Source organism: Gekko japonicus, unplaced genomic scaffold, assembly GCF_001447785.1.
Source record: "Gekko japonicus isolate JY-2015 unplaced genomic scaffold, Gekko_japonicus_V1.1 scaffold14, whole genome shotgun sequence".
Classification (NCBI taxonomy): domain Eukaryota; kingdom Metazoa; phylum Chordata; class Lepidosauria; order Squamata; family Gekkonidae; genus Gekko; species Gekko japonicus.
The window spans coordinates 2,920,388-2,934,799 of NW_015176452.1; the positions used below are offsets into that span (position 1 = coordinate 2,920,388).

A 14,412-nucleotide genomic window follows, 5' to 3' on the forward strand; every position below is an offset into this window, starting at 1 on the left:
TCCACAGGCAAGAGTAATGAAAATTCATCAGATACATTTGTTATTTTTGAATCATACACTTTTTACGTTTGGGAAGGGATTTTCTGTCTTGGAATTTTGGACACTTGGCTTTCTCATATTCGTCATGTCACAGTCAAAATCTTCTGGATTCAGGAGAACATTATGTACTTAAGCTGGTAATACTAAGCAGTCACTTTTTCCTGAAGCCGAAGCAAATAGTGCCTGCCAGAGTCCCAAATAATATCAGTTTCACTTGGGAGTTAGGCTTAGTTCAGACTTTATGAGCAAGCCTCATAGGGTTGCCAAGTGTGAATTCAGCCACAGCGGGGGACTCCCTGCTGGAGCACGCGTGCACCACATCCACATCAGAAGTGACGCAGGCACGCTGTGGGCGGGGCCACGACCATCTGAAGGAAAACCATAGAGTTTTCCCTTGGATGACCGTGGCCCCGCCCCCAGCGTGCCTGGCGTGCCCGCGTCACTTCCAGGCGACGTGCACGTTGGGGTGGAGTTCCCCCCAGGGCCCAATCCGCCGGCGGCGGGGAATGGGCCTTTGGGGCGGGGGTTTCCCCGCCCCCTGGGGGGACTTGGCAAGCCTAAAGCCTCACTTTATATATGATGGGTACAAACCTAGTCAGTTGTCATGCTCGTGTGCTCCCTCCTCACCCCCTATTGGAAAACGAAAATGGAAGTTTTCAATTTACTCCATTTAGTCATAATTTTCCAATGTGGGTACATCTGCTACATTTCTCTCTGTCCTAATAATGGGGGCTCTTTAATCGCAGAGCAAAACAGAAACCTGTCTAACCATGGCAACATTGCAGATTCAGTGTAAACATTATTTTGTTTCTCTATAGGGGATTTACAGGTGGTCAGAAGAAAGAAGAGCTGAAACAGGATAAAGATGATGTGATCAATATATTTTCTGTGGCATCAGGACATCTATATGAGAGATTTCTCCGGTGAGTCAAGGATCGATAGTGTAGTGTTTAAATTAAAAATATATTGCTGCTTATAAGAGGCAGTTTGAAGACTCGGTATATAGTCTCTCCATTAATTACATTTCTTTGCACAACGTCCACTTTAAACACAATCCAAATTTACAATGGCTGCTGCATCAATACTAACCTGTCTTCTTCATATATAAGTAGCCCCTTATTTATATACAAAGGAAGACATTTAGGGTTGGATCCAGAGTACAGTGAGCAGAGAATCTCATAGAACAGGACTTTTTTACATGCCCTAGTGATGTAGCCCATTGAAATTCCCCCCAATTCTGTTCTTGAGGTCCAGAGGACCTTCCCAAACAGCATGCCCGGGGGGGGGGGGTAGACATGGAGGTCTGCACTGTATATGGGGCAAACTGACACAAATTGCCCCCCTCCTTTGTCAACAGAAGTGCACGTCTACTGACAGTGTCAGCAGGAGAGCACGTTTGGATCCATCCCATCTAAATTTGACTCAGGCTAGCTAGAAAACACCATTTCCCCCCGTACATATTCTCTGTAGGAGATGATGAGAAAAATCTGAACCCCTGAGCATTTTTAACTTTGAAAAGACACCCCCCCAAAGATTTCAAATTATGATAGTTTGTCAACAGATTTTGACAGCATTTCTAATGCAATGTCCCAATTACCTAAATATGAGAATTGTTTGGATGTCTTTTATTTTAAGGGGAAAGGCCGTTTTTGTTTTTTAGAGGTTTTCACCAAAATATGCACTTTTTTTTTAATTTTCAGAGATCTCATATTTGAAAATTAAAGGCATGAGTTTTCAGTCAAGCCCAACAGCCATGTTCTGAATAATCATCCAGAAAAATCTCCCAAATGGAGTTAACTTTCCTAAAGTAAATTCAACTGTTTAGCTATATTAAAGGTATTCCCAGATGGCATCATTTTAAATGTAGTCTCCTCCTTGTTTGTCTTCACTCGGCTTAGCAAAAGCACTAGTTACAATGCTACAGGTCAATTGCAAAATTTCTAGAGCTTTTTGTATGCTTTTCATTTTCTGCAAGAACAGTTCTCACAGTTTTTCAGTTTGGGTGCAACATCAGTTTTGCTTCCCAAAGTGGTTTTTTGGAAAGATAGATCCAGACCTCCACAGAGGTACTGAATGTCAAGGAGTTATAAGATGGTGTGCTATAACATATCTTTCTACAAGTTGACAAAAATATGTTTAGTTTGTTTGCTTCATTTATAAACTTCTAGAGAAGTGGGGAGAGAAACTAAATTGCTCATGTAACATAGAGTTCTTGAGGGGAAAGTATTTTATTTCTGGATTTTTATTTTTCACCTATTTATTATTATTTCACCTATATAAATTAATGTATACATTTAATATAATGGATAATAACAGTGATTCAAGATACATTCATGCAGGGTCACAAGACCACACATATAAATATATCCTGTGATGAACATAGCCAGCATGCAGCAAAAATTACTTTGTCTTGAGCTGTTATTTCAAGGATGGATGTGTCTTTTGTTGATCTAGCTAGTACATAAAAAGGGTGCTGCACTCTTGATCTTCATTGCATAGTCATCACCAGTTACTCCAATACAAACTGTATGAGGACCTGGGATGTAACACCATCGTTTTGTAGTATCTGTGCTGCTGGTTTGCTCTGGTTGTTACAAATACTTAAAAGCTGCTTCTTTTTTGACAGCATAATGATGTTATCTGTGCTGAAACACACAAAGACTCCAGTGAAGTTCTGGTTCTTGAAGAACTACTTGTCACCTACGTTTAAGGTGTGTTCAAACAAAAGTGTGTTAATTGCTTCAGAGATTAAAGCATTTTGAAAATGTTCTTATAGATCATTGGGTTGGATCCAGACTAAACTGGCAATTTCCACTAATTCTACCTTCCCACTGTCCACACCCCTTATGTCATTCCTTACAGGTCCCCTATCCCCTAGGAGCAGTAGTTTGTGGGGATCAGTGGGAGGGGCAAGGTAAGAATGTCCCATTTTGCCATTGGAAGATTTAGTGTGGACCCAGTCCAATGAAGGTTTTTGCCAGAGGCTTAGGCATTATTGTAAAAAGAAAAAAAGAATTAGAGAGTTGCCTGCAGTAGCAACGTTTGGGGAAGGAGGCTTCCTATTGCTGCACGCTTGGCTAAGGAAAAATTTAATACAGGGGTTAATAACATCATTTGTGTCTTACTTTTTCATTTAACAATACATTGATTTATTGTATAAAGGACTCAGCAGTAGTCCTACACATGCTTATTTGGGAGTAAACACCATTGAACTCAGTAGAACTAGACTTCCATGTAAACGTAAAAAATTGAGCTGCTAGACTATTTCTCACAGTAAATAGGATGCTTATCTGGTTGGGTTTCGTGAAGGCTTTTCTCCCTTGGTAAACATGTAATGCCTGTGCATTATTTATTTGTTTTAAATATCACTGAACCGTCTCTGTGTAGAAATGTGTGCAAGGCAGTTCACAGTATAATAAAACTTTTCTTAACAATAAATAAAACAATTCCAAAATCGAATAATCAGCAGAGCCTTAAAAATCTAAAACAGAAAACTGTAGAAAATCAATGTGGACAGCAGCAGCACCTCAGAGCTGCTATCGATATTAAACCATTAAATAAAACAGAAAATAATCAGTCAAGCAATCAATTAACAGTTACTTGGCAATAAAAAGGGCTGGTGCTGACAGATGTCAAGAGATGGGAGCAAGGGCAGGGAAGGCATTTCATAGCTGGAGGTGAGTGAGAACTATTAAAAAAGCCTTATCCTTGGTGACAACCCATCTCACCTGGAAGGCACAGAGGGGTCTGAGATGACAAATGCAGTTTCATCTGCCTTTGAGAATTTCTCCCAAAATATGAACTGACTGTACATAATTAGTGGAGGCTTGCATATATTATGAATGTTTTGGTGTTAGTAGTCGAGGGCTCTTGGTTAAAGCAGGTAGTGGTGACGAAGGCAGGCCTCCAGGCAAGGATGCTCTCTGGACTCCTCCTCATACCATCCAGTCCCAGGCACAGTTTTACTGCAAATTCAGATATATGGAACTGTCTGGAGCTTGGCTGTATCCGTGTGTGATTTGATGCAAACTTTACTGATTGAACTGATTACTAAAAAGAAAAAAAAGCTTGAACTTTTGGGGACAGTAAATTTTCAAGGTCTACTGGTTTGGATGCTGCTAGTTCTAAAATTAATGCTTTGTATATTAAGGCAGAGAAGGGGGATAATTCTAGCTCAAATGGAACCATAGGGAAGTAAGTTGATAAAAATCTGTCCACAACAGTGCAGTGAGGAATAAAAACTTTGCTTCTGCCTACCCCTCTTCAAGATTTCATAGTACTCTCATGTTAATGAGAACCAAGAGCCACCTCTTCTGCTATAACATTTGAAAAGAAATTTAATTATGGATTTTAGCAGAGAGCAGACTGTGTTTCATAGTAGGGTATATTGTAAGTCCAGAATCTTTGTCATATCTCTTGTTGCTGTTAAATGGTATGTTGCTTAATCTTTCTCTGTGTTCCAATAGTAAATTACGGGATTTCCAGGCATATTTCAAAACATTAGAGTTTTGGAGACATGGGTGCTGGGGTGTAAATAATGACATTATGGTAACTGGCTATTAGGATACTCAAGTACAGTTGCCAGTGGTGACCATAAATTTAATTCTAGTGAAATTTAATTTCTGAACTTGTCTTCAAAGTAGTAGAAACTGTTAGGACCTGTAACCATCCTATCATTCCAGGAATTCATCCCATATATGGCTGAGAAGTACAGTTTCCAATATGAACTAGTCCAGTACAAATGGCCACGATGGCTTCACCAGCAAACAGAGAAGCAGCGTATCATCTGGGGATACAAAATCCTTTTTCTGGATGTGCTTTTCCCTCTTGCAGTTGATAAATTCCTGTTTGTAGATGCTGACCAGGTAAATGGGTTTGAAATCTCAATACTAGCAAGTACAAGACATATAGAAATGATGCTGAATTGCTAATCTGGCATGTGAAATAGAAGCAGTCTCAGAAGGCTTTGGGGGAAGGGATTTTCAACGTATGACTTGGGACAAAGTCCTTAAAGTGTTCCTTCCTCCCAGGAACTCCAGTGTGCTACGAAACAGCAAGATTGTCTGACTTGAGTGCCTTTTGTGATGTCAGTTGTCAGTAGCCGAATACTGCATCTCCTCTTATACCTATTTGCCTGTTTGCAGCCCCGACCAATAACTGACATGAGTTTATTCAGACTGTTGTCTAGCAAATGGCCCCTTCAGACTTCACTTCTTGCAGGCATCTTTGGGAGAAACACAAAAATTAGGATGCATAACAGATCTGGGAAACGTTCTTTAGGTTTCTTTCTAAGTTTGCAATCAAACAGTCTTCCCGTTTGCTCAGGGAACGGAATTTAAATTGATGAATATGGACACCACATCATAGATTGAGGGGCATTTTTAGGATTACCTTACGTCATTTATAGTCAACTTTCCTGCACTTTCTCGATGGGGTGCAGGCAGTGGATACGTATTTGTTTTATGTATTAATGTACGTATTTTAAAAACTGCCCTCTGTTCAAACAGCATTCAAAGCAGCTCCTTCTGAAGGCTGGAGAGATGAAAGAGGCAGCTCAGTTTTATGGTGGGTGGAGTGTGGAAGCATTCTCTACCAGAAAAGGGAAAAGTCCTGGTTTAGAAAAAAACAAGTCTGGCTTTGGCCTGTCGATGGCAGTGGCCTAAAAAAGGTGCAAATGGAGAGGTGAACTCTTCATCTGTATCCTCCCCTTCAATCTTGATGGGCCTTTAGCTAGTAACCTACTAACTGTCATAATTTCAGAGGTCTCAGTCCCAGGTTTTCCATCAGAACACTGAAATTCAAGGTAGCCTGTGAACTACTTTTCTTCAGATTGTTCGGACAGACCTCAAGGAGCTGAGAGATTTCAACTTGGATGGTGCACCATATGGTTATACACCATTCTGTGACAGCCGGCGAGAGATGGATGGCTACAGATTCTGGCAGTCAGGATACTGGGCAAGTCACTTGGCTGGAAGAAAATACCACATCAGGTGACAAGTTTGTTTCTGACGGATTACTGGTTTTATTGTTTCCTTTTTAGAGTGCACTGAAAACTGTGCATCACTGACCGATGCATCTATTATACTTATAGCCTTCCATTCCTCCGGAAAGCACAGAGTGGTATACATGGTTCTCCCCTCTACCCTTTTATCCTTGCAATAATCCTAAGTGGTAGGTTAGGCCAAGACAGAGTGACTTGTCCAGGTCATCCCAGTGAACTTCACAACTAAGTTAGGTCTTCATAGTCCAGCACTTCAAATTTTTCATCAGGGGTCCTCAAAATGGGGCCCGCCAAAACCTTTCCTGGTGCCCACTTAGAAAGTGGGTGGGGCCAGGTGGGCTTCTACCCAATAGGGCTTTTGAGTCCCCATTTGAGATCTGATTGGCTGTGCAGATTAACATTTCAGTAACAGCTGCCACTACAGTGTTGGTTTTACTCTCTCTCTCTGACTCCTCTTTCCCAGTGTATTTTAAAAATTTACTCCTCTTATCCTCTGAACTTTGGTTTCCTCTCCTTGTGTCGTTCACTCCGTCTCCCACTTGGCCATTTTGTGGGTGTGCCCATCACCCTGTGTCAGAATTCAAAAGGTGCCCACAGGCTCAAAAAGCTTGGGCACCACTGCTTCACATCATACTGGCTGCCATCAATTGAACTGATGAAATCACGTTGAATCATGTTGTTGGTATTCAAGTGTGAATTACAGGCTTTGAATAATCCATTGTGAAATTGGCAGTGCAGTCCTACATAGAGTTACACCCTTTGAAATATGTTGATGTCAGTGGGCTTTGAAGAGTGTAACTCTGTTTGGGAGTGCACTAAGTCTTCACTTTGTATTTTAGGTAAGAGTTGCTTATAGATAACATTTTATGTCTGTAAAAATTTATGAAAGCATCCAGGTTTGCCTTTTTACAGTAATTAGGAAGAAATATAAGGAGGAAAGGTGTGACATTTTCTCTTAAGAATATTCCTTTAGTTAACCACTTTTGATCTAATTATTTTGAGGGTCTGATTGAAGTCTGTTTTGCATTTGGCCTATTAAAGAAGCATACAAGTCCACTGACTCAAAGAGCTGCTTTATTTGTTCTTAGTGCTCTCTATGTGGTAGATCTCAAGAAGTTCAGAAAGATAGCTGCTGGGGACCGACTCCGAGGACAATATCAAGGTCTTAGCCAAGATCCCAATAGTCTGTCCAACCTTGATCAGGTACTTACTTGCTATGTTTTAATTACTGAAAGTTGTATATAAACCATAGAATGCCCTTTTGTGAATATCCTTGGATCCAAGCCCATAGTTTAAATTTTAAGAATCTGATAGCTATCATTTCTTGCCCATAAAGCCTTATGATGTTCACATACTATGGTATTGCTTTTTTAGGACTGCTGTAATTAATTGTAAGGAGTTTAATTTAAAGGCATTCTGGACTCTAGCTTTTGGGAAGTCATAGTAGTTTCTCTGTGGAGCACAGACACACAAGACAGGCAGTGTGGGGGGCAGATGGTCAGAAAAAGCAAATTGTGAAGACAGAGGGATAGCTTCAGGAAGAGACTCTGAGTGAAGAAGGATGCAGAAATATTATAGCTGCAGGTAAGTGGACAAATAAGGTTCTAAGTAACTTTTTTTATAGTGTGTGAAAAGAGGAAATGGGCTCTGGATTGGTTTGGTAGAATCAGCTGTATTCGTTTATAGAAGGAAAGAGGTATACTCAGTGGTGTTTTGATGGACTCTTGAGTGTAGGCAAGTAAAAATCATAATATGATTATAATTATTTATAAGTTAAATTATTAAAATTTATGGTGGTAGATTGTGTTTGGGCTTGAAACAAGAAAAATAAGGATTATAGATATTCTTTATTGCTGGCGTCTGTTTTCTTCTTCTGTCTGGTGTTTTCTGGTTTATATGTCATCATACTTCACCTTTATTTATAACCCCTCATATATTGAAATAACCCCTCATGTATTGAAAATGACATTGATTGAACTCCCATTGTATAATTTCTTGTCTTTTACGTAATGCTTTTTCTGGATTTTTATGTTTCTGCTACTTTTGTTTTACATCTGGTTGTAACCATGCAGTTGCCCTCCAAAATGTTTTTATCGTGTTAAGAGAACTGCAGCTTTGTTTCCCTTCCATCAGGACTTGCCCAATAACATGATCCATCAGGTGCCCATTAAATCACTTCCACAAGAGTGGCTTTGGTGCGAAACGTGGTGTGATGATTCATCAAAGAAGAGAGCAAAAACCATTGATCTGGTAAGGCTTCTCGTAGGAACAAAGTAAGAAGAGGTCATGCCACAATTTAGGAACGCTTTATACTGAATTAAGTACTATACTTTATAAAAGCAGGATGGCTGTTCTTTCATGTTTGCGTGCTGTTTGCAAGCCTCCCAAGGCTTAGTCACTTACATCAGGATTGGCCATCTATTCTTGGGTGCTACACTAGTTGCCCCATGCTGGTATAGGGACTGGAAGCATGTATTGCCACACAACCTTAACCCTCAAGTAAAAATGGCTGCCATCTAGGAGGAAATGCTTTTGTAATAGACCAGATGAGCTCAGGTATAGCATTTATATATAGATACGATGTTTATGTACGGCCACGTGTCCCTCCCTGATCCCTTTTCGAGTTGAGCTCCAAGACCAGGTTGAACCTTTAGGCAGGGGTCTAGTAAGAGCAGGAACAGACAGCAGATCACAAAGCCCAACAGAAAGGGATAGAGTTTCTCCTGCAAAAGGAATCAACTGATTGGCTTAGGACCTGCCAGAGCAGGGGGGAAGTACCTAACCATGCAAAGGGGGTGTGATTGTAAAAAAGTTGCTAAAGCCCTGAGGGGGGAGTTACTATGGCCTTTTCCAGGAGCAAGCAAGGAAAGAAGAGTCCCTTGTGGGATTAGGCCCATGTCAGGACAACTTGGGTCAGGTTCTGTAGAAAACTAAGCTATTGAGCTAGGAAATCAGTTTACTTAGTCTGTGTTAGCCTACTGTATTTTATCTCTGTTTTGTAGCCTCCCGTGTGACTAAAGTCCTTCCTTATTCTCCTGTTCCCAAGCTAGTAGTTACATGCAATTTCCCTCCTTCTTTTGTTGTCCAAGTAAAGTTAACTTTCTGAATTAAGAAAACTTGTTTTGTTCCCAACATCGCTCAGGTATAAAGAGCTGGGTTCGGTGCATGCCAGCTCTCAGTTGAGCCAGGTTGTTTGTGTAGCTGGAACTGTGTGTGCGCGCATGGGTGTGGCAGAGAGAGGCAGAACTTTGCCTGTCCGAGTCTGCCTGAGATCGTAAAGGGATGGGCTGGTGGCAGCTACCCATTGTGAGTGGGCTATTGTTTAGAGGCACACAGCAAGCAGGTGGCTTCAGGGAATCTGGGGAAGCAACGTTCTCTGTCCCTGACTTTCCTCTACCCTTCCCCCTGAATCACCATGACCCAGAGACACATCTGCTAAAAATCCTTTACAGATTAAGTAACATTAAAGTGTGGAGTGTATCTGTGTCTTTTACCAACCACTTTCTTTTACACCTTGATTAAAATCCGGTAGGGCAGCTGGAAAGCACCCTTGTTTAAGAAGCTGTTTACTTTTGTTTCCATCAAGTCATGTTTATTGTTAATTGTGTGCACTTGAGAATAAACGTTAATACTTTTTTGTAGAAAAAGGTATCATTACGCTTTTGCATCTTGGCAGTTTTGAAGGCCTCGGGCCCCTTTTCCTGAATTCATGGGATTTTGCAGTGTGTGTGTTTCATCTCTCTGGCAAAACTGTAGCTCTTGATGGTAGCAGCAGTGTAACTTAAAAGAAGAACTTTAATACAGTGCTTCAGGGCAGATAATATTTGGGACATGTGTTTTCTTCCATTATGTACAAAACGCCACACTTTTCTTGGCACTGACCTCTGTGTTACATTGCAGTGTAATAATCCAATGACCAAAGAGCCCAAGCTGGAGGCAGCTGTGCGGATTGTCCCCGAGTGGCAGGACTATGATCAAGAAATCAAGCAGCTGTACAGCCGTTTCCAGCAAGAGAAAGCAACAGGAGCACTCTCTAAAACAAATGAAACAGAACAGCCAAGTCAAGAAGGTAACTGTTTTTCTTCACATAACTTTAAGAAGCATCTGTGAGACACCTAATCCCGGTGGGTATGCCAACAGTGTGGAATGGCACCAAAGCCACTATATGCTTGATGTTCTGCTAGGATCCCCTTAAGGACCAAGCTACACTATGGCTTGGATCCAGACTACACATTTCTGTGGGTGCAGGAATTTCTACCCACAGAGCATGATTTCCCCTACTCCCATAGTGGCCAGGGTGGAAATTGTTGTGCCTATGGAAGTGTTTAATCCAGATCCACCCCTGTGATTAGACTGGAACTCTTGATATGTCAGTTTTCCCTCAAAAAAAAAAAAAAAGCAAAGCAAAGAAAGACGTTACAGGGCCTCAGTTTTGATTTGGGAACACCAGAATTGTATTCCCTCCCAATGGCTTTTTGCCCTAATATGAAAATGCAGGGATCATACAGATTAGCTAGGAGTCAGGCAAACCATGGTTTGGTTTGTGTATATTTGGGACCCAAACAATGGTTTGGAACCAAAACTATATACCTGTGACTTGCATGTTGATTTCTTCTATTCACCCTACCTTTTTCTCCCCCTACAGGAGTGTCAGCACACATAGAATTATGATCCATGGAGACAAACCAAGTGAGACTGTTCCATAGGCAATTTTTCTATCAAATGCTAGTTTTTTCTAGTATGTTTGTGAAACTGCTGAATAAACTGAAAGGGATTTTTTTTAATGTATCTTGCTTGTTTGAATTGATTTCTGCAAATGGAATGGGAACTGGATGCTTAAAACGAGTGTGACTGGCTTTATTTGCACCAACAAGAGCAAGAAGAGCCTATTGAGGAATGTCAAAGTTTGGCAATGTTTTGAAGCACCCTGAAAAGCAAGCAGCAGGCCTTTTCATCAACTTCTGGAAGAGGACCCCTTGGAACATCACGGTTCTGTTGGCTGTGTCTACTTTTCTGGGACAGCTAGAGGAAAGGTGCTACTCAGAAAAGGACAAAACACTTAGAACGTGCAGGCTCTTACCTCGCTAGAGGTTTTGAGGTAGAGCTAAGGTTGTTTTTTTCTGGTTGAAACTGGGCTTGGTAACATGCTTGGTAACTGACTGACACATGGGTGTCAAATGAGATTCAGGTTCCCCCTCCCCTGTTCATTACATCCTCATCTTTGGTATTAGAACTGCAGTGCTTTCATTTAAAATGGGACATTGTGAATACCACATTTTAAACTCATTGTGCAACAAAATGTCAAAAAAAAACCCCAGCGTCTTCAAAAGTGTACATTTGCAAATAAATGTATATTTTAATGAACCTAGCACTCCCCCCCCCCCCCCGGGAAAGATGTGAAGATATCCTCTTAACATCTTTCCTCAAAGTTCCTAAAGACTGCAAAATAATTAGGGCATTAAGACTCTTGCGAACTTATCATTTCATGAATGTACTTTGTTGATGCAAATCTGTGGAAGCTGCTTGGGTTTTGTAAATTTCATACATTTATTTTTCCTCAACACAACAATGGTGTCAGATGAATAAAGCCTTAGCGTTCCTAGATCTTTTCTCTAATTCTCCTCTCTCGAAACTTATTGGTCAACTTTATTTTGATTTTTCTTAATGCTTTTTAACATAAGGCACCCTTTGACTTCTTATGTTAATATTGTTCTAAATTCATACTCTTTGTTCGTGCCCACTTGTGTTTTTTTTAAATTTCAGGTGCACAGAGCAGAACATGTTTTGCACTGGGTTAAGGTTTTTGGGGGAAGGCTTTTTCCTCCATTTTTAACACCTTTCTTGCCTGTCATGTTTTACAAGTAGATCCAGCACAAAAATACTATATTCACAATGTGCTGAACATCTGTGTACAGGTTTTGATATCTTGTCCAGCCACTATAAAAAGTATGACATCTTTATAGATCCATTCAGGGCTATTTTTGGGCAGGAATGCACAGGAACGGAGTTCCGGCTGGCTCCCGAGTTGGCCACGCCCAGCAGGAACTCATTAGCATAATAGGCCACACCCAACAGCAGAAACTCATTAGGATTGGCTACGTTAGGGGTGTGTGGCCTAACATGCAAAGGGGTTCCTGCTACGAAAAAAGCCCTGGGTTTTGACAACAAGCAAGGTCAACAGAATAAGAAGCAAAAGGTGGGTGTGGCTGGATGACCACACTTCTGGTAACACGGGGGTGTAGCCTAATATGTTAATGTGCTGTGCTGTCAGGGGTGTGGCCTAATAGGCTAATGAGTTCCTGCTGTTGGGTGTGACCTATTATGCTAATGAGTTCCTGCTGGACTTTTCCTACAAAAAGAGCCCTGGATCATTCATTTCTGGATGTTGGTGGTAGTGGGCTCTGCCGTGGAAAAGTGTTGCCTCGCACATCATGGCTAGTGCTGGATTTTCCCAAACAGATCTACAGCTGACCTGCAAACAAAAGAGCAGAATGCCGCCTCCCATTCATATGACTGTGCTACGTTCTTGTAACTTCACCTTCTGACCTTTTTTTTTAGCCGTCCAGGACATTTTCGTGTTATGTTTATTTTGTGTCTCATAAAAACATTCTAAGAAATTGCATGATTTAGTTTTTTTACTTCCAGAGTAAGCTTCCAAGAATATTGAAGTTTGAAATATCTGCTTTGGGGCAGAAATAAAGTCAAAAACATCTCTATGGGTTTGAAACTTGTTTAAACTTGTGATGGAGAAGGGGGCAGCCTTTATAAGTGGGAAAATGCCATCGCCTGATCAAAAAGTCGGAATCAACCTTTGACTTCAGTAGTGGAGGGGATCTGTTTGTTGTTCAGTCACACAGTCGAGTCCGACTCTTCGCGAGCCCATGGGCCACATCATGCCAGGCCCTCCTGTGTTCCATCGTGCTCCAGAGTTTGCTTAATTTCATGTTAGTTGCCTCAATAACACTGTCCAACCATCTCATCCTTTGCTGTCCCCTTCTTCTTTGACCTTCAATCTTTCCCAGCATCAGGGTCTTTTCCAGTGAGTGCTCCCTTCTCATTTGGTGGCCAAAGTATTTGAGCTTCTGCTTCAGTATCTGGCCTTCCAGGGAACAGTCGGGGTTGATTTCTTTTAGAATTGACTGATTTGATCTCCTTGCAGTCCAGGGGACTCTCAAGAGTCTTCTCCAGCACCATAATTCAAAGGAATCTATTCTTCGGCTCTTGGCCTTCCTTATAGTCCAAGTCTCGCAGCCATACATGACTACTGGGAATACCATTGCTTTGACCATGCGGACTTTTGTTGGCAGGGTGATGTCTCTACTTTTTATTATGCTGTCAAGATTTGCCATCGCTTTCCTCCCAAAGAGCAGGCATCTTTTAATTTCATGGCTGCAGTCACCATCTGCAGTGATCTTGGATCCCAGGAACGTGAAGTCTGTCACTGCTTCCACGACTTCTCCTTCTATTTGCCAAGGAGTTATGGGGCCGGATGCCATGATCTTAGTTTTTTTGATGTTGAGTTTCAAGCCAACCTTTGCGTTCTCCTCTTTTACTCTCAGCAAGAGGCTGTTTAGGTCCTCTTCACTTTCTGCCATTAGAGTGGTATCGTCTGCATATCTGAGGTTGTTGATGTTTTTCCCAGCAATCTTGGCTTCTGAATCATCCAGGATGGCATTTCGCATGATGTACTCTGCATATAAATTAAATAAGCAAGGGGACAATATACATCCTTGTCGTACTCCTTTTCCTACGCTAAACCAATCAGTTGTTCCATATCCTGTTCTAACTGTCGCTTCTTGACCCTTATACCGGTTTTTCAAGAGACATGTGAGGTGGTCTGGAACTCCCATCTCTTTAAGGACCTGCCATAGTTTGTTGTGATTCACACAGTCAAAAGCTTTAGCGTAGTCAATGAAGCAGAAGTAGATGTTTTTCTGGTACTCTCTTGCTTTCTCCATAATCCAGCGAATGTTGGCAATTTGATCTCTGGTTCCTCTACCTCTTCGAAACCCAGCTTGTACTTCTGGCAGTTCTCTATCCACGTACTGCTGAAGCCTAGCTTGTAGGATCTTTAGCATGACCTTGCTAGCATGTGAAATGAGTGCAATTGTGCGATAGTTTGAACATTCCTTGGCATTGCCCTTCTTTGGGATTGGAATTGTATACTGACCTTTTCCAATCCTGTGGCCATTGTTGTGTTTTCCAAATTTGCTGGCAAACTGAGTGCAGCACTTTAACAGCATCATCTTTTAAGTTCAGCTGGGATACCATCACCTCCACTAGCTTTGTTGTTAGTAATGCTTTCTAAGGCCCATTTGACTTCGGATTCCAGGATGTCTGGCTCGAGGTCAGTGATTACACCGCAAAGTTAG

General features: G+C 41.4%; 1 protein-coding gene across 1 annotated transcript in view; it reads left to right on the forward strand.

The window, feature by feature from the left end:
- The window catches only part of UGGT1 (UDP-glucose glycoprotein glucosyltransferase 1), a 63,750-nt gene extending 52,109 nt beyond the window's left edge, over positions 1 to 11,641 (forward strand). The window contains exons 33-40 of the mRNA XM_015426821.1: positions 858 to 962; positions 2,666 to 2,750; positions 4,722 to 4,904; positions 5,869 to 6,029; positions 7,129 to 7,243; positions 8,174 to 8,290; positions 9,941 to 10,109; positions 10,686 to 11,641. Of these exons, the coding sequence (XP_015282307.1) occupies positions 858 to 962; positions 2,666 to 2,750; positions 4,722 to 4,904; positions 5,869 to 6,029; positions 7,129 to 7,243; positions 8,174 to 8,290; positions 9,941 to 10,109; positions 10,686 to 10,711 (961 nt within the window). The 3' untranslated portion in view covers positions 10,712 to 11,641. The remainder of the gene's footprint in view (positions 1 to 857; positions 963 to 2,665; positions 2,751 to 4,721; positions 4,905 to 5,868; positions 6,030 to 7,128; positions 7,244 to 8,173; positions 8,291 to 9,940; positions 10,110 to 10,685) is intronic.
- Positions 11,642 to 14,412: the final 2,771 nt, after the last annotated feature.